Here is a 24,640-nt window from a genome sequence, read left to right as displayed (position 1 = left end):
GACTATTATTGGAAACCAGTTGATGATTCTTCTTAAGGCCGTCATATATTTGTGTCTTTAACTACAACTGACTTGAACGGAAGAGGTCCTGTTTATAGACGACGTTAACATATTTTACCAGGCGCCTAATTAACTATTTTTTAAGAGAATAAAAAATTAATAGGTTGCCAAAGCGAACACCAACATTAAAATTCAAGGATCTTTACCTGACTTCATCTATAAAATTAAATATATTAAGAACGGGTCGATCACGTAGGTAATATTTTAAGTCGGAAAACGCTCGACACTCCTCACACCGACTGATGACACTCCTCGCTACGGAGTGAAACACGTCGACCGTTTTTCGACTTAAAATACGTACTTACCTATTAATTAATGAATTAAAAAATAATAATTAAAATATTAAATCATTAGGTAAAATTTTAATTCAGAAAGTGATCCGTTCTTAATATATCTGCGTCCCACGGAATTTGTTATCTATAAAATTGCAAAAAATAAAGAAATCTTCTGTAAAACTTTTCTTTTCCATATTTACTTTTTAGCCATTATTAATAATATGAACACATCAAATGTGGATTCTTAAACAAGTTATAAGGACAGTTGATTTTTAATTACCTACAGCCTAGTTAAGCTTTTGCACTTTTTTTGTTAATTCAAGTTAAATAAAGTCAAGGCCCAGATCGGTGCAGTGCCAGTTTTGCGTGAGAATGTATTCATAATTATATATTCGTTAATTTCAACGATAAGGTGTGGAGGTCGCGGCTTATTGTTATATCGCTGTAGGTTTGAGACAAGGTAACTGTATCATTGTTGGTATATTCGGCGTTGGCGCCGGGAACATACAAAACGTCGTATGTGTTGTAGGTTTCTTTAAGTGGATACGTCTTTTTCGAATTGGGTTCGTTCAATTCCATTCAATGTTAATTGGATAGGTGATGACTCGTGACGTTTGATTGAGTCCTTGTAATATTTGTACAATACAGACACGATTGATCGTTTGTATTTGTATACACATACGTAAGAACATACTCGATGGATAGAGTCATTTGTTTAAAAGTAAAAGTATCCATGGTTAAGACAATAGCGAAATTTAGAATAGGCATCTTGATTATGATGAATTAGACTTAATTTGTTTTATCAATGGCATAACTAAACGCTCTGTTTCTGTACGGGGTAACCTTTTAACATTTATGTACTTCTGATTATTAAATTTAATGGCCGTCGACGTAATTATGATCTACAAATGTATTTTTTATAGGTACATTAGGTACCTAGTACCTACTAAAGTTTTGTTACTACGATCCATTTACGGATAAGAATGCACTATTCATTTGGTTATTTGGTTATTATCATGTTTGTACTTAATCGATTTTGAAATTTGAATTAGAAAACACGATAGATATGTATAATGTTTTTATTGATTTAGCTGTATTCATTGCGTGTTGTATCTTTCCTCATACTAATCAACATTTGTTCAGCGACTTTTAAAATAACTTGTAGTTTGATTTTTAATACACTTTAAAAGTTATTCAAAGACGCAATGTATTGCAATTTTTGTTATGGTTAAGGCTTCACAAGCAACGTCAATCACAATGATTTGGCGTGACGATGGCGTCCATTGAAGATAATATTTATTTTGTATGAAAAATAGGTAGTCTAAATAATTAATAATTTTAAAAAGTTGTTGAACAAAAGTGTCACCGTTTGAGGAGTACAATTTATGTTTTAATTATTTGCTCGTCTTACAGGCCACACCCGGTATATCATAAACTTTTGGTTTCAAAAATCAAAGATTAAGATTTACTTATTCTGGTCTCGTACGAGAAAGTAGTCATCTATTTAGTAGTCAGTTTTAATTTTCAGAGCCAGGACTTATTCCTGTTTTAATAGTAACATTGCCACGGGCAGTACATCACTGTCCCTGATTACATTGCGTAGTTTATGTGCTATGACGTTTATTGTGCCTTTTATGCCAACTCGCACCGGTCTTGTGATATTTCCCCCGATTCATTTCTTTACTTTGTCGCGAACAATGTTTTGAACTTTTTTGTTATGACAATGAGACAGAGAACAAATTGTTGTAATGTTTAACTTGATCTAGATTTTGTTTAAAAAGTTGCAGTTCTGTTTAAATGGAAACGTAGATTTTATAATTTACTCAAACACAATTTAATAACAATTTGATCAAAGTAAAATCAGTTTTGGCAAAAAAAATGCTACTTGAATAAACACTACGACAAACTTTAAACTGTGGATGTTGCTGAATAGGTATATGTATAGTTAAGTAAGCCTGTCAACTTTTGCGTAATATTTAGAAGGTTAAGTAATTTTAACTTAAAAAAAGAGAAGAAAATACAAAAAATATTATGTTTAATCAATATGGTAGGATCACATTTTTCGCCATAGTTCATCAATCATAGTTTCTTATCAAATTTATAAGTGAAGTTAATAGACGTAAGGTTAACTAAAAACCTATTACATATTCAGTAATGCGGAAGCACCCAAAATACACACATGTTCATTAAATTTTGGACCCTATTATGTATGACGCTCTAGTAACTAAAATATATTAGCAAAAACGACAACATACATTTCCTAGTAGTTTTTGTTATGTTTTAAACTTGTTATTCATGCAGATTTTTAATTATTATTTTACTGACTTGTGTTGGTTTTAAAAAAAGGTCTGGTCTAGTTTGTAATTACTTGGTGATTTATATAATTTGAAGCAAAAAGCGTAACAGGGCCCGATTCGGATTTTGAAATAGACATGTATTAGATATCTTTTAGACATTACCAAGATACGATAACGATATGTTTAAGATCTAACCTGTCAAATTTGACATTTGCTCAATTCTGGAGATACTCTTGAACGATTTCCACAGGATATGACTTAGAGATCAAATTCACATCTAATAGATATCTTACTCTATTTAACGTAAAAGTGACATTGGTTGCCCGAATTGCGCTGCAAAAGAGAACTAGTTGATATCTAAACTATAACGTATCTAGAATGGATCTAGTACGTGTCGTCTCTTGTGAATATCTTGAAGTACGAATACGGCAGACAGTCGCTTTGCACAAAACTTTTTTGTGATTTAAGAGCGCTCTTACAAGAAAAGTCGAAATAATGCAAAATTGATGATACTAGTCGACGAAATTCAGGACTTTGTGCTCATTATTAGAAACAATGAGTACTTGTTCCAGTAAAAGCGTCTTCTTATCTTTTTAAATATCGTTGTAAATATTAGAAAAAGGACTTATTAAATTAGTAATGAATTTTTTTCTGATGGTCGTTTCCGAAAAACCCCGTGAAGCACTGAACGGCAAGCTCTTATTTGGAAATGTTGAGAAGTTTACTCTGCTAAACCTGGCTATTTTGTATTACTAATACCCTGTACTTTAGGCATATCAAACGATATTTTTCCTACATACCTTTGAGAAAGAGAAAATCAAAGTAAAACGAACTCAATTTTCTCTCCGAAACAAGTGTCAATTTCTACGAAAATCTACTTAATATTGAAGTCATTTTCATACTCAAGCAATCTGCAACGTTTGCTTATACTGTTGGTATACATTAGTGTTTATGAAATTCTACTATAATTTTTTGGCATTTTTTTGAAAACTACTCTATATTACCGATGACGCGCGCTCGCCAGCTCAGTGCCGCGGCAGAGCTTGTACAGGCAGGACGTGTGTCGGTCGGCTCCGCACATTTTCAACGGCGACGACGAGGTTTTTTATCATTGTGTGCGGCGGGCGCCGTGTAAAACGCTATACTGTGTGCGTGAAAACCGCAACGAGAGACTTTGATCCTAGCACTGTTTTTATAGTATTATAATTTATAATGGTACAGTTTAATAAACTACCGGACAGGATTAAAAATATTTGAAACGACCTGACATTCTATATGTATTTATTTGACTCAAGATAGTACTCAGGGTCTGATGATGGAGCCGGAAGGTGGTCACCGGTACCAATCAACCATGCAACTAAACCACTTCGTGTTTGGGCACGTTTGGTTCGGCTCAACAAGATCTTTGACTTAAGATAGTACTCAGGGTCTGATGATGGAGCCGGAAGGTGGTCACCAGTACCAGTCAACCATGCAACTGAACCACTTCGTGTTTAGGCTCGTTTTATTCGTCTCAACAAGATCTTTGACACAAGATAGTACTCAGGGTCTGATGATGGAGCCGGAAGGTGGTCACCGGTAGCAATCAATCATGCAACTAAACCACTTCGTGTTTGGGCTCGTTAGATTCGCATTCCTCTCAACAAGATCTTTGACACAAGATAGTACTCAGGGTCTGATGATGGAGCCGGAAGGTGGTCACCGGTACCAATCAACCATGCAACTAAACCACTTCGTGTTTAGGCTCGTTTTATTCGTCTTAACAAGATCTTTGACACAAAATAGTACTCAGGGTCTGATGATGGAGCCGGAAGGTGGTCACCGGTACCAATCAACCATGCAACTAAACCACTTCGTATTTGGGCTCGTTTGATTCGGCTCAACAAGATCTTTGACTTAAGATAGTACTCAGGGTCTGATGATGGAGCCGGAAGATGGTCACCAGTACCAATCAACCATGCAACTAAACCACTTCGTGTTTAGGCTCGTTTTATTCGTCTCAACAAGATCTTTGACACAAGATAGTACGCAGGGTCTGATGATGGAGCCGGAAGGTGGTCACCGGTACCAATCAACCGTGCAACGAAACCACTTCGTGTTTAGGCTCGTTTTATTCGTCTCAACAAGATCTTTGACACAAGATAGTACTCAGGGTCTGATGATGGAGCCGGAAGGTGGTCACCGGTACCAATCAACCATGCAACTAAACCACTTCGTGTTTGGGCTCGTTTGATTAGTCTCAACAAGATCTTTGACACTGAAGATACACAAGGTTTGATTATGGAGCTGAAAGGTGGCCACGGGTACCAGTCTATCATGTAACTGAACCACTTCGTGTTTAAGCACGTTTTATTCATCTCAACAAACTCTTTGACACAAGATAGTACTCAGGATCTGATGATGGAGCTCGAAGGTGGCGACGGGTACCTGTCTATCATGCAGTGTTGGCATCAATCTGAACTAAATCAATCCGGATTGATCAATCGAATTGACGCGTCAATCCGAATTGATCAATTCGAATTGATTTAATTCTGATTGACGCGTCAATCCGATTGAATCAATTGGAATTAACGCATCAATCCTCAATTCGGATTAAATCAATTCTCAATCTAGATTAACCTAGGGTCCCTTTCCCTTCCCTAAGATTAGTTTTCAAAGGTGTCCTTTTTAGGGACTTACTTACTGGACTTAAAGTCGATATCTGAGGTTCCCAGAGGTTCGAAAACATGTTCCTGATGTCAGTATTGACTTATAGGGACATTTTTCGAAATTCGCCAATTACGTTCATATTCGTAATCGATGTCGACCATAGGTCGCGAAAAATGTTTCTGACGTCAGTATTGAAGGATGTCCCTTCCATTTCGGGACATTTTTTTAAATTGATCGTTGGCACTTTAAAACGATATCTGAGATTTCCAAAGGTTCCGTAACATGTTTCCGACGGCAATACAGACGGAGTTTCCTTTTTTTTCTGGACATTTATGGGACATTTCTTCCAATTAACCGATTGCGTTCAAAATCGATATCTGAGGTGCCCAAAGGTTTCGAAACATGTTTCTGACGGCAATACCGAGAAATGACCTTTTTTTAGCAGGGTGGCGTAATGCAGGTAGTAAAGTAAGTACGCGGCTAAAGTGTAGAATCTAAATATTGCCGTTGAAACCATATTTTGCACCTCAGATATCGATGCAATATTGCAGTTGAACAAATGTTTAGAAACCTCTGTTTACCTCAGATATCGATTTTAAACGCAATCGGGTAATTTCTAGAAATGTCCCAAAAAAGGACATCTCTCAATATTTCCCTCGGAAACAAGTTGATTTTTGAAACGAATTGATTTTTTGCCAACACTGCTATCATGTAACTGAACCACTTCATGTTTGGGCTCGTTTGATTCGTCTCAACAAGACCTTGGACACAAGTTAGTACTCAGGGTCTGATGATGGAGCTGGACTGTGGCCACGGGTACCAGTCTACCATGTAACTGAACCACTTCGTGTTTGGGCTCGTTTGATTCGTCGCAACAAGATCTTTGACACAAGATACTACTCAGGGTCTGATGATGGAGCTTGAAGGTGGCGACGGGTACCAGTCTATCACATAACTGAACCACTTCGTGTTTGGGCTTCGTGTTTGGTTTATCACCTAGTGTCAAAGATCTTGTTGAGACGAATCAAACGAGCCTAAACACGAAGTGGTTTAGTTGCATGGTTGATTGGTACCGGTGACCACCTTCCAGCTCCATCATCAGACTCTGAGTATCACCTAGTGTCAAAGATCTTGTTGAGACTAATCAAACGAGCCTAAACATGAAGTGGTTTAGTTGCATGGTTGATTGGTACCGATGACCACCTTCCGGCTCCATCATCAGACTCTGAGTATCACCTAGTGTCAAAGATCTTGTTGAGACTAGTCAAACGAGCCTAAACATGAAGTGGTTTAGTTGCATGGTTGATTGGTACCGGTAACCAACTTCCACCTCCATCATTAGACTCTGAGTATCACCTAGTGTCAAAGATCTTGTTGAGATGAATAAAACGAGCCTAAACACGATGTGGTTTAGTTGTATGGTTGATTGGTAATGGTGACCACCTTCCAGCTCCATCATCAGACCCTGAGTACTGTCTTGTGTCAAAGATCTTGTTGAGACGAATCAAACGAGCCCAAACACGAAATTGTTTAGTTACATGAGAGACTGGTACCCGTGGCCACCTTCCAGCTCCATCATCAGACCCTGTGTATCTTCAGTTTCTTGTAACTTGTTTCTTGTAAATAAGCGAGTACCTATAATTTCTTTCGAGTAATATACGTTCATAAGTACGAGTATGGGGCTATTCATAAATTACGTCGTTTCAAATGGGAAGAGGGGGGGGGGGAGTCTGGACATCGGATGATGGTAGCATGACGTAGGAGGAAACAGTGTCATCCGAAGCATGATTTTTGGATGATTTGAGGGATGGGGGGGGGGGGGTCAAAAATAGATGACGTAATTTATGAACAGCCCCTATGTACATTTGCACTGCATTTAGTATTTTCGTACTTATCAAATAACAGTTTTAGGACTTTACAAGTTAAGTACAGTTAGTGTTGTTATGGTTGATTTCAATATGCTTCGCGAAGGATCAAGAATGTTTAATCCATCATTGTAGTGCGAGTGTGGTAGAAGGGATCGGAATACTGAGCTCTCACGGCCTGCCGCAGCGCGTAAAATACCTAAACTCGCTCAACCCCGAAATGTAATAGCACTCTTAATTATCAACAATAAGAGTAGGGCTGCACTTTATACTCGTATAGGTACTTAATTTTTAATAATTTAAAATAATATTTTTTTATTTTGGTATTGTACCTACCTATAGGTAACTTGCTGTTTACCTATCTAAAACTAACTTACCTACAAGGTATGTAAAATTTAGGTAAGTTAAATTACTTAATAATTAAGGTAAAAGGCCCTATTATATTTTTTTTACATTTTGATCAAATCTTAAAGTTTATCATGTTACATGCCAAAAAATCTAAAAAGTTAAAACGTGTTTTTGTTTACCCGAATCTTATTTTTTACGTTATTGATTTGTGAATCGTGAACTCGTAGATTCGTTATCCATTCGTTAGCTATACCATGCAAAAACACCATGTTTTAATGGTTTGCTAATATTTTACCGCTCCTTTGTATATGTCGATTATCTTGAACTTTAACACTGTAGTATTATTCATAGGCTCTGTTAGCCACTTCAACATGAACCAGTAGAAGTTAAGCCTGAATTTTAGTTAAGTAGGTATACAGGCATATACATATTATAATGTTTTAGTAACCCTTGGCCATATTTTGTGAGGTGAATACTATATAGGAAAAGAAATTTTTCCTATGGGACCAATCCCGAAATCTCGAAGAAAATCGGTAATTTCATAGATTTTGGCTGATCAGACGTTGATGTTTATTATGGTAGAGTATTAGAGTAATGTAAAATTTTTCTTTTGGGGTTGGTCTCATAGGTAGTAAACTGATATATAGGTACTTTGCAAAATTCACCTTTCAAAATATGGCGAGGGGTTGATAAAATCCTCCGTTTAATTTCGGGATCATTTTATACTAGAGACCGGTTTACATTCGAGGCATAATGTTTTGTGAATATCTAGGCTGGTCGGTTTACATTGAACTTGAAATGATGATCAATAGACTAGTTTTTAGCACGGAAGTTTTTTTTGGTCAAAATTATGAACTCATATATGCGCGTCGTATGTTAATAATAATTTTGGACAAATTTTATTTAGTACAGTCATTATAGATTTTGACCCGTGAATAATTAGTTCTTGGATTTTTTTTTCCTAGGTCCCGCGGGGGTGTCACTGGGAGTGTAAATTCAAAAAGTAGGCTTAATCAGGCTCCTGCGTATATTCAAAAAATGGTTTTTTTTTCCAAAAAAACGGTTTTTCTTCAATAACTCGGCCATTTTTGATTTTACAGTAAAACCGTAAGGACAAAAATTGTAGGAAATTTGATTCTCTACAAGTTAGTCCAGTCATTATATCCAAAAAACCGACCCTTCCCGTCAATAATCAGTTCTTGGATTTTTTTTTGTACGTCCCTCGGGGGAATCACTGGGAGTGTAAATTCAAAAAGTAGACTGAATCAGGGTCCTGTGTATATTCCAAAAACGGTTTTTCTTGAATAACTCGGTCATTTTTGATTTTACAGTAAAACCGCGAGGACAAAAATTTTAGAAAATTTGATTCTCTACAAGTTTGGTCCTCACAATTTTTCTTCTAGGATCGATAGTTTGGTAATAAAATTTGAAAAAAGCGAGAAATTCAAAATATTTTCAACATCTCGTTTATTTTCAACTTTACGACATAAATGAAGAGGACTAAACTTGTAGAGAATCAAAACCTGAACAATTTTGGTTCCCACCTTCTTTCCCCCAAAATCGATATTTTAGAAATTAAACCTGAAAAACGCGACAAATTCAAAATATTATCATTATCTCCTATGTTCCACGCTTTACGGCATAAATGAAGGGAAACGAAGTTGTAGAGAATCAAATTCTGAACAATTTTTGTCCTCACGGTTTTACTGTAAAATCAAAAATGACCGAGTTATTCAAGAAAAACCGTTTTTCGAATATACACAGGACCCTGATTCAGTCTACTTTTTGAATTTACACTCCCAGTGATTCCCCCGAGGGACGTACGAAAAAAAAATCCAAGAACTGATTATTCATGGGAAGGGTCGGTTTTTTGGATATAATGACTGGACTACCTTGTAGAGAATCAAATTTCCTACAGTTTTTGTCCTTACGGTTTTACTGTAAAATCAAAAATGGCCGAGTTATTGAAGAAAAACCGTTTCTTTGGAAAAAAACCATTTTTCGAATATACGCAGGAACCTGATTAAGCCTACTTTTTGAATTTACACTCCCAGTGACCTCCCCGAGGGACCTACGAAAAAAAAATCCAAGAACTAATTATTCACGGGTAGGGTCGGTTTTTTGGATATAATGACTGTACTAATTGTTTCTAGCCGTTTGTGTCGGCTAATTAAAGCGTGAGCTATTAAGATTTTTTTTACAATGTGATTTATGCATATTTGATTTTATGGAGCTAACTTAATACAAATTTAAAAACATATTTTTAGTGATTGCTCCTCCCATAGCTTATTTATGCAGTTTGGTACACTCATTTAGCTATAAGTTTATTTTTTGCTGAGATCAGCATTTTTTTCCCGGCAATTTGTTAGTAGGTACATATAAATACTACATTGTATTTAGAAAGTACGAGTAGAAATGTTGATTTAGTAGTGTGAAACATGCTTAAATTTCACACTAAACATGAAAATTTTAAAATAAAATACTTGTTAAACACATACAATGCTGTTTAGATATTAATTCACATATTTTATCCTTAATCGTTTAAAACTCAACTAAATTCTTTATTGTTTTTACTATTCCTAAACACACACACACACACACACACCAAGAACACACACACACACACACGCACACGCGTACACGAAAAGAGGCCTATGCTCAGCAGTGGGCGACTGAAGGCTAGAATGATGATGATGATGATGACTATTCCTAATTTCATAATCAAAGTGGAATTTTAACTCATAAGTATGTAGTTCTTCTTCCATCTTTACGGTCATTCATTATAAAACAGACAAATCTCAGCAATTAACAATATTAAGTGTTTCAAACTAAACCAGATCGTGAGACAATGACATAACGAGACGCTCTGTTTAAACCACATTTAAACCAAGTAACTTTACGTTGCTTTCTCGTTATAAAATTTAATGAACAATATGTATTAGTTAATAATTTTAATATCTTTATACTAAAACCATCACCCGTTCAAGAATCGTTCAATATTTTTAAGACCATTTTCATGACCGGTCGAGCCCAGAGACATTTTTACAAGTCAACGTTCCAAAAATCTATTTAACACGACCTAATGTTAGTATCTTAGAAGCGTGTAAATATATTTTTGAGAAGTTGGCTTGTAAAGATGTATGTGATGTCAACTGTGTCTAACCACTAAGGAGGATTGTACTCCAAAAAATGGAACATTTGAATCTTTAACGATTATTTCACGGAACGGTTTAGTAAATATTAAGAAGATTTAAATCACGTAATCTTTTACCGTTACCATCTCATTATAAAATTAATTTTTAACCTTTAACTTGGAAGGTATAACTTAACCATTGAGTTATGTTTTTTATAAGTACAAATGTTATGGCACTGTAATTTTTGACCTCGATCCGTTTTTGGGTACGCACATTTGGTTACTTGGTAATTATGTCGCTTGTTCCTCATCATTCTCATCAATTTAGAATAAAAACCTTCATTCCAATAAAAATATTATAACGTTCTTATCGATAAAATAATTTAGGTTTAAATTCAGATTTAATTGCAGAGTAAATTAAGTACCAAACTAGATTCAAGTATTTTGTAATGTCAAATACTTAATTACCTACTAATTTGTATGTGTTTGATCATCAAGTAAATAATGAAATACTTAACACATTAATAGCTTTTGATAAATGAATTGTACAAACAGCAACACTCCTAACTGTACATCGATGGACCTTATTACAAAAGGCATAAGGTCCAAAGTAGTACTTACAGTTAACAGTGTGGGCGATGGTACCCAATTTTTTTTAACGTTTCTCTTTAATTGCGATCTTTCCAAGAATTCAAAAATGGACGTACCTACTCATTAAATTTTCTTCTTTGAATATTGGTAGGTATTGTAATTTGCCAAACCAACAAATGGTAAGTCAAACTGGTTTTAATTATATTCAATGAAAAATACGGCAAGGTTCAATTGTTGACACAGTTTACTGATCGTATGTCAACCTTATTGCAAACAAATAAGGCCTACTTTAAGTTAGATATATTATTACATAGTAACACTACACTATAGCTCTATCGGTCAAAGAGACTTAGTCGTACCAAAGCTCAGTAAATATAGAAGACTGATAACTTCCATGCAACACCGTATCCTAGTTGTAGATAGGTGGCGCTATTTATTATTAACGCATTCTAGCTTTTTATGTATGAAAACTTTCACCTTTAATATGACTTTGATGTCATGGGCAAGAAAGTACAATGAAATGTTAATAAAAGCATTTTAGCATATTTTTATTTAATGACGTATTCTAGTGAACACTCTTTGAACGTGATCAAAGAGAATTAATATTTTATTGTCTTTGACGTGACAGATGTTAAAAGTAGTTGGCGGCATTAAATAAAAAAACATTAAATTGAAAAAAAAAATACAAAATGCTTTTGTAATGTATTTATTGTACTTTTATGTCTGTGACAGTGACAGCGGTTAGGTATATCCAATAATAAGTTTTAGAATTATAAATATCAGTAGAGTGACAGTTTTCATACGCACAAAGCTACACTAACTAAGGCCTCCCCCACATCTAGCGCCTTTCGAGCGTCGGCGTCTACAACTCTATGGCCGCTGCTCGACGCAACGTCGACGCAACTGCGCAGCGACGTCATTTTCCATAGCGTTAACCAGACGCCGACGCTCGAAAGACGCTAGATGTGGGGGGGGGGGGGGGGCTAAGTACGCCAACCAAACTAGCGCTACCTAGAACAATGGCAAAGTACACTGCTTTGTATAGGGTGGTATAAGTTAACACTCTTGATTAATACTACTCTTTGATCTTACTAAGCGATATAGAAAGCCAAACGGCCTTGGTACACAAAGGCTGCGACAACCGGACCTACTTGTCAATTCCTATACAATCAGCAACAAATGTATCATATTGTCACCGTATTACGTTGATATAAAGTTGTATGACTTATGCTGCCGGCCGTACGCTGATACTATCTATAATTCGCGAATAATTTCCATTTCTGAGCGTGTATGTTGTTTGTTGAAATATTAGCTTGTTTGTAGATTTATAATAAGATATAAATATTCAATTTAACATTCTAATCTCGGTTGTTGTGTTGATATTATCTGATAATGCTAGTGAATAATTTGTGCAAGTGTTATTTGAAAGGTTAGAAGTATTGTCATAGATCTTATTATTATATGAACATTAATTTGAATGCAGGCTTCGTGTTATTACTTTTAGAGTAGGTACTCGTAGTGCATAATTGTTTTCCATCGTATTTTCTCGGAAACGTTCGTATTTGACATTCTACTTCAGTCAATGTCAGGACGTTTCCGTGAAAATACGATGGGAAATAATTATGTACATCTGCTAGGTACATCTGTACAACTCTAAGTGAAAAAAAAGTTAGTTTTTGACGGATGACGTCTTTTCTCAAGCACGATTTAGGGTTTCGTTGTTGATTTCGATAGAGTAATCGTTTAAGAAATTGCATTAGCATATCAACAGCGACAATATTTCTAATGAGAATTCAAATGGTCTTTCCAGGAAATCGTTCTTAGACAACAAAGCCGATGCAATAAGGCACTGACTTTCAAGCCTTCGTCGGTATGGATACGAGCGTCTTGTCTCCCTCTTTCTGCTTATCCTTACTTTCTAATCTCTTGTCTTGATGATTTCTGTCTCACTGTCAGTTTGTCTACTCTTTTCTCTCACTTTATCTACTAACCTGGTGGCAGCTTAGATTTCAGCATATCCATAGCTACAACGTTGATGATAAGCACCCAGATAGGTCACTCCAGTAAGTCGCTCTCAGACTTGACGAACCCGATGGCGCTGAGGCCCTGTGTTTCGAACCGTCGCCGGTCAGGGTAGGAGCGTCTTGTATCTTTATTAATCAAACCTTATATCTAACTTCTTTGTTCACTAACCTGGTGGCAGCTTAGATTTCAGCATATCCATGGCTACAACGTTGATGATAAGCACCCAGATAGGGCACTCCAGTAAGTCGCTCTCAGACTTGACGAAGCCGATGGCGCTGAGGCACTGTGTTTCAAGCCGTCGACGGTCCGGGTAGGAGCGGCGCAGCTCCCGGTTCACGTTCGATTGGAATCTCTTCATGTCGAATAGCTGAAAAAAAAGGAAAGTTGTAGTAATTGAAGGCAATATAACAAGTACTTAAATGGAAGGAGACGCGTCTATTGTTAAATAAATTAAATAAATCTCCTCATCATCCTCCTCTATCCTCTATAATTAAATAAATTAAGTTAACCGTCAGATTTTTATATCGAAGATATTAAAGTGCCCATTAACCTTTTGTACCTGTGTAAACTGTATACGATAAGGATCCTGACCTAATGTTTAGTCATCCTTGTGCATTTTCCTAACAGGATTATTTCTACTCTAAGATATTCACTATACTATACACCAAAACCAAGGATTGAAATTACGGTTTTTGACAATCACACTCATGAAAGGTTAACAAAGCATTTCCAATTTGTACCATCAATCTGAGAAAATCTAAAGAATTACAATTTATACTCTTGCATAAAGTATTACGAGATCACCTATGGAATTGGCAAGAAAGCTGAGTTTTTCCTTTCAAACCTGTACCGAACAAATGCTTTTATAAATCAAAAAACTGTAAAAAAAAGAAGGTCTCTAAAAGTGCTTTAACAATACAAAGAGTCTACGATCATGTAATTTATTTTTATAAAAAACTGTACCGTCTTTAAAATGAATCATCTAAAAATATATTAAATGAATTTCGTAATACGAAAGTGTTACTAATGTAAGATAAAGATCGAATTATTAAAAGCGAACTACCAAAAAACCCTGCGTGGTACTTTTTATCTCAATTAAACATACACATTGATCAAAACGGTTTCTTTGTAGAAGAGTCAATTGTTCAAAGATTTTATCGAGCTAATATTACATAACAAGACATCAGACTATAATGAAAATACAATCGATAAAAACGTCAGCAGCTGTTTCGTCTCTTTAATATGGACTTAGATAAAGACATTGGGTTCAGTATTAACTATGGACGTGTTTCCAATATTTTGTGTTTTGGAAAGAGAAAAAACAGAGGAGAGAGAAAATTTAACTGATTTAAAAACAGACCTCAAGCTAACAAAATTAATATTATTCGTAAAAAATCAAATGCAGTGATATATGTACACGTATCATTTTTCAGCTTCTAGTGTATTAAACAATTTAATCATGTATGGGATAGAAAATATGTAGCAAGGTCGATTTAAATTGTTAAAGACAAAAATACACCAAACTGTGACTCTGAAAGTGCTTTTATAATATGTTTATTAACACTTATAACTACCAATATACCTGTTAACGATTATAAAAAAGTATTGCGATGATGAATTATATGAAATGATACGGTTTAATGAAGTTAAACAAGATAAAGCACCTGAATATAATGAATGCAAAAATATGCTAACCTAGCAGCGCGGTGTAGACATGTGTGTAAATTGTATATTTTTATATGAAGACACAAAGTATCTCGTTTACAAACATGTATATTAAAAACAGCATTTTAACACTGAATATGTTTTAAGAAAACGTTGAATATGTTGAACTTTACGAAATAGGTATTCAAATATGATCCATATAAGGATTTCTTAGATTCTAATCTGTCTTCCTCATTTCTGATTCTGACAGTAAATGCTATATGCTACAGTCTGGTTTTTTAATATAAATGTTTTAAAAAATAGACTAGATAAAGTTTTTGTTTTGTGAGAAAGACGATTAATCTAACCATCGTCAGGCGTGGCTCACTCCGCGATTTTATCGCTTTGCTACAGGTAGCTAAAAGTACATCCGTCCCATCGCAATTTTGGCCATAAAAAGCCATAAGCCGCGCGTGGCGCTGTCGCCACCTAGCGGCCATATCTGTGCTGATCGTAACAGACGCGTTTTGTTAGAGAGTGAGTCTTCTGTACCTAGTACTATTATTTATTCTGTGCCATCGTACAGGTTAAATTTTACATAGGTAATTAATATGCCAAAAGAATCCACAATCCTTTACTCATGTAATTTATTTTATTGTCACCACCAAGAACCATCCAAAACAAAGTCCAACTTATCTCTAAACCAAAAACCGCCTAGTCAGCTGCATCAAAATTGAATGAGCCTTTATAAGGCCGTTACACAACTGGTGCACTTTAACGTCACTTGCATCTAATCGCTGGTCATCTCTAAGAGATGCCGACGCACGGTGTACTCGGTGCACTATGTGTAAAGTGGAATTGAGTAAGTGATGTTGTTTTGTTTTGGAGCATTCCTACAGAATTCAAGCATTTCAAAAAATATACTTGTAACATTGCTCTAAGGGATGGAGCACTTGGAGCAGTCTTGTAAGCAAACAATTGCCTGTGTTGGGAGACACCGCTTTTTCTAGGGATTTTAGATGATTGGCGCTGGTAAGAGGAATTGTAATGCAAAATCCACAAAACACGAGTTATTTTTCAATTAAGTATAATTTTGAATCAGAAACAAAGATAATTGTTTAAGAAAGCATGGATTTCAGAGAGATTTTAAATATCTTTCTCTTTACATGTAAATTCTAACGAAACTTTAGTAAATAATGTCGCTCCTTGAGAAACATAGTGTCACTATACAAAATTAAGAACCATTCGAATAGTGACGTTGTTCCATTTTTGAAAAGTTGAATTTTCAGGTACAAATCATTTTGTATAGTGACACTACGTTTCTTCGTTTCTCAAGGAGCGATGTTTATATTTTTACGAACTCAACTGCATTTCAATCAAAATTGATGCTACAATATTCATCTAAGGAACTTGCATAGCCCAGTGAACAGTATGATTGAAACCAATATATCAATGTGGAAATTGGATGATAATTCAGTCAATGAATTCTTTATACACCTCATAGCACATTACGCTTAACTAAGTATTGAAATGATAACTGGAATGTTTGTTCAGTTATTTATTACGAAACTCTCTGTCCGTTAATTGGTTTGTTACTTAGAGCTGTTATGATGAATCGAGTTTGCGCAATCACTAAGCAATCATAGTAATGTTAGAAAAAAACTGGTTAAAAATGTAATAGAACGACTTTTAGAAAATTAAGACTTACTTTACTGTAGGTACATTGAATTTCCTCAATCAAACAAAAGTAACTTGGTAATAAAATCAGAAATGATGTCATTTTCATTTTATTCTAAATAGTTGTACACCATGTTAATTTCTACCCAGCATTAGGTACGAGTTTTTTCAATCTTAATAATAAGAGCAAAAATGTTTCCTGAGATTTTTATTTCCATTTCGTTACTATTTCATAGACTTTTAATGACGGAAACGGAAAGGAAGGAACGAAAATGTCTGGAAATCGTCGCCTACTACTTATAGAGCTAGCCTTGCTTATTTCAAAGCTACGTCAATATGTGTAAGATTTTCTCCTAGTATTTATGTACCTACTTATAGAATTAAATAATAGGTACTAAGTTCTTTTCAAAAAGCTAAGTTAACTATGATAACATTGTTTTATTAATTTAGCAAACGCGATTCGGTTTGGGAACAAGATTCGCAGTGAAACTCTCAGGATTGACGCGTTTCAACACGGTGAAGTATTGTTTCATTTTTAATTTGATAGCAACTTTTGATTGCAACTAAATGTTGAACAGAAGAAAGTTATATACCGACGTATATCAGTATCACGGAACTAGCTAATAGTAGAAAATGAGTTTGAACCACTTGTAAACAAATATAGTTAGCAGATAATCTAGATAAAGCATACAGGAAATAGAACACTGGTCAAAAGTTATCAAACAAATCTATACCAATGTAACAGATTAGTACAATTTTCTCAAACCACAGACAATAGAACTGTTTGCTTACATTCGCTTTCGTTACTCACAATAAAATAAAATGAGAAGCCGACAAATAAGTGAGGCAATGACCATTCTTTTCGTTACTTAATGGTGCTATCTTTTCGCATTGTTCGCGAGCTAACGTTACGTAAATCTTGGGAGTTAATGGGGTATGAATTACTAATTAATCCTCGGAACTCTTCCCCATTGTACCATTGTTTTAAATCATTTATCCCGATAAATCCGAACAGGCATATAACACGAAATCATGTCGAAAACGATGGTAATCTACTAATCTCGTCAGAGTTGAATGTTATGCAATAGAAACATCAACTAAAAAGAAATTATGTAGCAATGTCATGGCCAACAAATTCTGAATCGTGTCGAACACAGTGTGGGGCGGTCGTGATGCACCGCAAATGACTCGGCCACAATGCAGTGCATTAGAGTAATGTTCTGGCTCTTTAATTTTTTTTCTGTGATTATTGTCTTTAGAAATTATGAAACATAAAGACATTAAGGCTTTACTGTTAGCTGAAGCAATCCAACAATTATAACAAGAAGAATTGTGAGAAGAATTTATTTATCCAATTCGTAAGGGCAAACATAAATATGGAAATGTTAATGTGGCAACATGTATATTTTACAGCGTCCTTATAAGCAGTTTAAATTATGTAGGCAGCCATAAAATTAATCGATCGTTTCGACATGTTACTTCATAAACGCTTCCATCTCAAAGGAAATTATTGCTGGTAAACACCTCTTCGATATTTGTACAGAATAGACAATCACGGCGATTCAACTTTGAAATAAATCTTCATATAATAGTAATAGAGATAAATTTCGAGTGGCATTAAACGTATATAATTTTGTTTTGCTCAAAATTGTTGGTAGTTAAAGGGTAATGGTAAATGTAGGGCATGTGATTAGGCGCATCGATAGATGAAAATATCGATCGCAGCGAGCTACTGATCGTAGTCATTAGGTGCAGCTGCAGTAATATCGACTTGCGAGACCCGCGACTAATGGAAAACTAATGGGAATTTGATCAAAATTATGTCCTCCAATTATATTTTTTGTTGGTCCTTGGATATAACGTGTGTTTCAATTTCTGATACGTGTTCTTATTTTTTACGACTGCCCGAAAAGAGAGTGTTTACACTACGAGAATACAGGTTTTTACCACCATTGACATAAATTGTGTGTAACCTAACCTAAATAAGTACGTCAGGAAAGTTACTAGAGTAGGACCAAGAAAAGTTTGCAGTGGATTTGATAGCCCACGCAGTGCAAATGTTATAATTACGTCATAATTTCATAGAAGATTGACAATTAAAATAACACTTTTACTGCGTGGGCTATCAAATCCACTGCAGAATTTTCTTGGTCTGACTCTTTTCTAATTTCACTGTTTAATGCAAAATGCCGCAACTAAATTTCATCAAAACAGACATAAGGGCTTTCTATTACTACAGTCATTTCAAATCTACCGAGATGTCCGAGATCAATTTTGGTTTTGGCACTGTCAATTTTTCAAGCCAAGGCAGAAACAGTATCAATCTAATTAATAATCTAGTTTAAAGGAAATAGCGGGAGAGGCCTTGGCCCAGCAGTGGGCTTCTTCTTTTACCTAGCGTTATCCCGGCCTTTGCCAGGGTCCGCTTTCCTACTTGTTTTCCTCCACTTTGCGCGATCCTGGGCGTCGTCTCGTGTGAGCCTCTCAACAGGCTCTCGATAATAATCATTTTAAAGTCTTTTTCATCTTCTAACTCACCTTGAATATCTTCTCCTGTTCAAGCGCATACCCCGGCAGCTTGATTATGTCCTGGCCGATGGCAGTCTCTTCGTTGGTGGTGGCCGCAGTACTCTTCACGAACACACTACTCTTTGAATAGCGTCTGATGAGTATGTTACCCGCGTCGTCCATTTTGATTTTTACTCCCTGTGGACAAATTGAACAGTTAATAGCGACAGTACTTGGTATACTTAAACCCTTTCTTGATTTGACCTGACTTTAAACCATTTTTTTGATTAATTTCATCATTCGATCACTGATTTTGTATCGATAAGTCAGAAAAGGCATAAGATAAAGAGTGAATTCCGATGTAAGAAATTGCATGGTTGCCATATTTGTGGCAAAGTTTGGCAAAATATGGATAGCGCAAAATATGATGCATAAAAACACAAAAAATGAATCCTGCCATAATTTTATCCTTTACGACATTTTTTTTCCGGTAAATCAATTGATTTGTGGTAACAGCATTTGATTTGTAGCATTAGAGCAGATAAGCAGTTTTTCGACATTATCCTAATTGACCAGTGACTAGTGACTACATAGTCTTAACATCATTTAAGACTCTTATATGTAAGTACACGAAGTCAATGTTTACATTTGCGTCCACACGATAAATTAATCATCAATTTATAAAAAGCTCTATAATTTGTTGTCTTCACCGTTACGACCGATGACATCACAATCAATGCTTATCATGCCATCAACAAATACTTCAAGGTCAACCGATGCTTCGGTTTTGTTACTTTAACACTATTCATCTTCTTCTGATTTATAGCATTCGAGATCAACAATAGAACATATTCTAATAATCTTTTGACCTATGACATCAACTGAGTCTCACGTTGGTTACTGCATGACAAGTAAATCATTGTTATGAATATTCACATTTTGGGAACGATTAAGACAATGCACGGAAAAGGTTTTGTGAGTACCAAATTAATCACACTAAGGAACTGACAATAAATATCACTTTTGATATTTGGCAATGAGAATGATTAATACTTATGCAGTAATATGCAGATTGGATGATGTTGATAAATTAAAAGTTAATATCAATTTACAAATTGATATGATTTTTTAAATCTTCATTATCATTTTAAAAGCATTAGACTTTCCTTTAATATTTTATATCCTTAGTTTGAGAAGAACCATTAAACCTTGTTTTATTTCTTTAATCTCTCTCTTCAACATTACACGTCCTTACAAATTAACAATTAATAATTTATCAACAAAGTAACCAACGTCAAAACTAATTTAAGTGATGATTGCAATAAATGAGCGATTAGCATAGCTTCAAAGTCCATTAGGAACGTTATCGATTGGCATAACATATCCGCCATTTGCAAGTGCAAAATTGCCGGTAGTGTTTTAGGAAGTGGAGCAACATTTCAGTTCAGTGGATATTAACCTTAACTGAAGATCGGTCGATCTTAAGTCTTTGGAATAAGGTTTACTTATTGTCAGCAAACAGGACGTTAGTTTGACGAAACCCGACTAATTGTCGCGGCAGTTTCGAATACCAGACGGGCACCCGTGCGTTTATAATTGATTCATTTGAGCGGTTACAATTTAATTAATTGGATTTTTAACTACTTTATTAGATATTTATGGCATAAGCTTCTACTGATCTTGAACTAGTTTATGACGGACCACCCAAAAAATAACAAAATTCTTGACATTTTTAGTTTCAATAACTCTTCCGTCTTAACATACACATTTTACATTTCGGTCTTCATGTGTAAAATTTAACCATAAACGACTATAACGACTTATTTCGTCCATCTTTATATATGATGATGATGAGATGGACAGACGCCGAAGTAACCCTACGCGATGCGTAAATATCGTAAGCAACAGCAATTCTAATTCAAAGGACAGTAAAATTCACTGGATCTGAACTAGACATATAAAAAATAAAACGGACGTGGAGATCAGTCTAAAATCCATTCAAACCCACACAACATTTTTTGTAAATACGGATTTGCTCTAAATAGGTCATTTGATTCAAGACCACCAAAATTAGATACGGGCAATAACATCTCCCCAGCTTCTGGCCTTACGTTTAATGTTTGTTGAATCTAATTTAAACGTATTAATCATCAAGACAAAACGATTCTTTGTTTATCCAAGGCATCTAGAGTTAAATTGCATATCTATACAATCAAAGTTTGTTGGATTAGGATAAAAGATCGTATCTCCTTACAGGTCTTATAGTGAATAGAGCATTTTAGATTAGGATCGCATTAAAAGCTTGATTCCAAATCAATATTTGCCAAGGTACCGACCTTGTCTTAGACAGCTCGTTATCATTTTCATTTGAATGTCAAAATGTATTGGATCCTATTGTTAGAAACATTTCGTAACAAGATCCCTGATCATCATTTCCTGTTGTCTATGTTTTCAATCAATGTCGTGTTCGTCTGATCCTTAAAAAGGATTTTTATGTGTTCTTCATTTTAAATTTAGCTTGGATGTTTTTGCTCCATATCCTTCTTTGCGATGTTGTCTGTATCGTAAGCTGTCTCTCTAATTTGATTCTTTTGTTAGCGGTTAGCTCCATTTGATGCAGATTTTATTTAAAAATTTTAGCATACGCACTAGTTTTTGCAGAATTTATGGAGACTAAAAGACTTCTTGTTTCTGTTTAATTCAGAAGCGACTGATAACTTGAAATACATATATTATAATTATTTTTTGTTAATCTATACACAAAAGAGGTTTGTTGTATATCACGTCTGTCTATGGTATCATAACTTCAAAACGAATGAACCGATTTAATTACGTTTATTTATAAAATCCGTTATAAATAAACGTAATGAAATCTGTTGTACAGTCGCCATCAAATATATCGGAGCGGCCAAGGTGTTCACAATATCTGAGCATGCACTCTAACGCCTTTGCAATACAGACGTGTTCAGATATTTGTGAGCACCTTGGCCGCTCCGATATATCTGATGGCGACTGTATTTTACATGTTATGGTTCTTAGATAGGATTTTACTAGACGGCATTGTATTGACACTTTTACGAGTTTTTATTCGAGTTATATTTATAATTTTAATAAATAATTGAGCCCTGCAGTTTTTATTTATTCAAGTTCCCCTAAGTTAACTAAGTTAAATGTGCACTGAATTACATTAGCAAAATTACCGACAGGAACCTGTAAACATAAGTGTATCAACGACTTTTTCCCATCAACCGCTGTCAAGCATCTAATTATGGCATTCGGTGTTATGCAACCTTTTATGTAGTAATTGTTTCCGACGTATGTCGTAAATGTCGTAATACAACATTATCCGTCCGCGTTTGTTCTTGATGCTCGGGTGTTGTTTAATGACTGGTCTTATAATGTTGTTGGTTCAATCAAAGAAAAAAAGAAGTTTGAGATCGGGACAAACCGGATGCGTAAATATGCAGAGTATGCAGAGTTAGAAATAGAGGAATGCAGAGGAATTTGCAGTGATAAATTATGGCGGTGTGCCACCAACAACATCAAATTCCTATGAAAATATGACGCTATTATACGCAAGCGATTACTTACTGATGTGCCGTCGCAGAGTTACCAAAATTGTGAAATTTACACGCACAACAATGTCGGAAACTTCTCATATATTATTTATGCATGGCGAAATTATCCGTTTTCAAAATGAAGTTTCCATTCTCTATGAAATATCTTTGAAATTTCCCAGTACTTTTTTAACGTTTTGGAAACTTATGTAGGTATTTGCAGTTGAAATGTTTTAACTATTTCGTAGCCTGACCAGTGGTCAAGCTAATCATAATTACTTCATTTTATATTTACTAAATTTAGGGTTAACAAAAAAGGATCGGTTCAGACGTGCGGTTAACAGTCGATCGGTCATGTCCGTTTTTAGCGTAGGTGTCATGGATGACGGCTAATGATGAGCGAAGTTTCTAATTATTCATTCTAATGGAAATATACATGTATGTATTATCGATAAAGTATGGTGTTTAAAAATATATTATGATTGATTGACTATGGTAAATAGGAAAAGCGTGAGTAGTTTCTATGAGTTATTGTTAATAAACTATACTTAGCTTGTCGTATTTTTATTAAATTATATTCAAAATGGCGCTTATTATAAGCTAAGTACCTAAATACTTAGATAAATAAGATACGTTTCAAGTTATTGTTTTTTAATATCAAAGCTTCCTTTTTAATCCGGGCGCCAGAAGAATAATATTGGTACATTGATGTTTTTTTATTAATTATTTTCTTACCTGTCCTATATGTCTTTTTAATTCTTCTGTCTTCTGGTCTCTGTGAGGATTGTCGAACCCGCAAAGGCCGATTCTGTAAACAAACAAAACAAACATGAGCAAATAATAAAAATGACTATAATTTTAAAATTTACATTATTCTTATCACGTATCAATATCTTTGATCTGACTATTTTATGAGTTGGGAGCTTGCCAAGATATTTTTATAAAGCGTAAAAACCCCATATTTATTACCAGTATTGTTTTATTCAAAGACTTTGCATACCATACAATTTTTATATTTTTCGTGAATAATTTATATTGGAAATTCCCGTTCGATACTTAAATCTAGTTCGACATTTGGTTCTCATGTAACAAATAGTAGAATGACGGCATAGGAATTCGCTCACATTAGTATTTCGTTGCCGTTTTATATAATTGTAAATAAAAAAGACGTATCTTTACGACGCTTTAATAGAGACTTACGACGGTTTATATTAAGCATGCAATAGGAATATTGTTTTCTTAAAACCGTTCCTTGGCATTGCTCTGAGAACGCCATTGAAATTCAACTCAAGTACGTTGTTCTGGCAATGCCTACAGATGGCTATTTCTACTGGCCATGGTCACTTCTGTGCAGTTTTCTATTCAATGGAAGCCCCTAAATGATTTCTTTCGAAAGTAATTTCACATGACAGTTTTGCGTTTAGAATTTAGAAACAGAATACGGGTGTTTGAATAGCGCGAATGAGTTTGACATTTAAATGTTACGAAACTACGTAGGTAAGGTCGTACAAAGATGGTATGATTTTATTAATAGAAATGTTACACCGACGCTGCTAGCATGTTTCAAATGATACACCTGCGATTGCATTTTTTAACGACTTGATTGTTTTTAATCAATTTTAAATTGTTTTTTGTTAGTTTACGTTGCGATATATAGCTGTATGGTCACGTAACTGGTAAGCGATATAGTAACAATAACCAATGTAGGTCAAGTTTAGAAAGGGCTTGGAAGTTGAACAGTATTAGCACGCTTACACGTTGTGATCTTAGAAGTTTGACCTTGATCTTTCTAATACCTTCTGAGCTTCTAAAAATATGTAGTGGCATTTGAGATTTGAACTTCAATATCGAGCATCTTGATGTACCCGCTAATATTTATGAGTTAAAACATTGAAGCTCTTTTTTAATGAAAACATATTGAAAACATTTATCTTTCTGATATTCTGAAAATGAATGAGTCTTTATATTCTGTTAAATTGATAAGTTCCTTATTTATTTACGTATTGCTATT

The 24,640-nt window shown here is 34.9% G+C and overlaps 1 protein-coding gene across 4 annotated transcripts in view; it reads right to left on the bottom strand.

The window, feature by feature from the left end:
• The window catches only part of LOC134680402 (uncharacterized), a 227,523-nt gene that overhangs the window by 17,428 nt on the left and 185,455 nt on the right, over window positions 1-24,640 (bottom strand). For all 4 annotated transcript variants that reach the window (XM_063539531.1, XM_063539534.1, XM_063539533.1 and 1 more), the window contains exons 4-6: window positions 23,365-23,437; window positions 19,103-19,270; window positions 13,412-13,610 (exon numbers count right to left, since the gene is read on the bottom strand). In XM_063539531.1, the coding sequence (XP_063395601.1) occupies window positions 13,412-13,610; window positions 19,103-19,270; window positions 23,365-23,437 (440 nt within the window). The remainder of the gene's footprint in view (window positions 1-13,411; window positions 13,611-19,102; window positions 19,271-23,364; window positions 23,438-24,640) is intronic.

The sequence above is a fragment of the Cydia fagiglandana genome, chromosome 3 (assembly GCF_963556715.1).
Source record: "Cydia fagiglandana chromosome 3, ilCydFagi1.1, whole genome shotgun sequence".
Lineage (NCBI taxonomy): Eukaryota > Metazoa > Arthropoda > Insecta > Lepidoptera > Tortricidae > Cydia > Cydia fagiglandana.
Note: the sequence above shows the minus strand (reverse complement) of the source record. Positions and strands in the feature narration are given on the sequence as shown.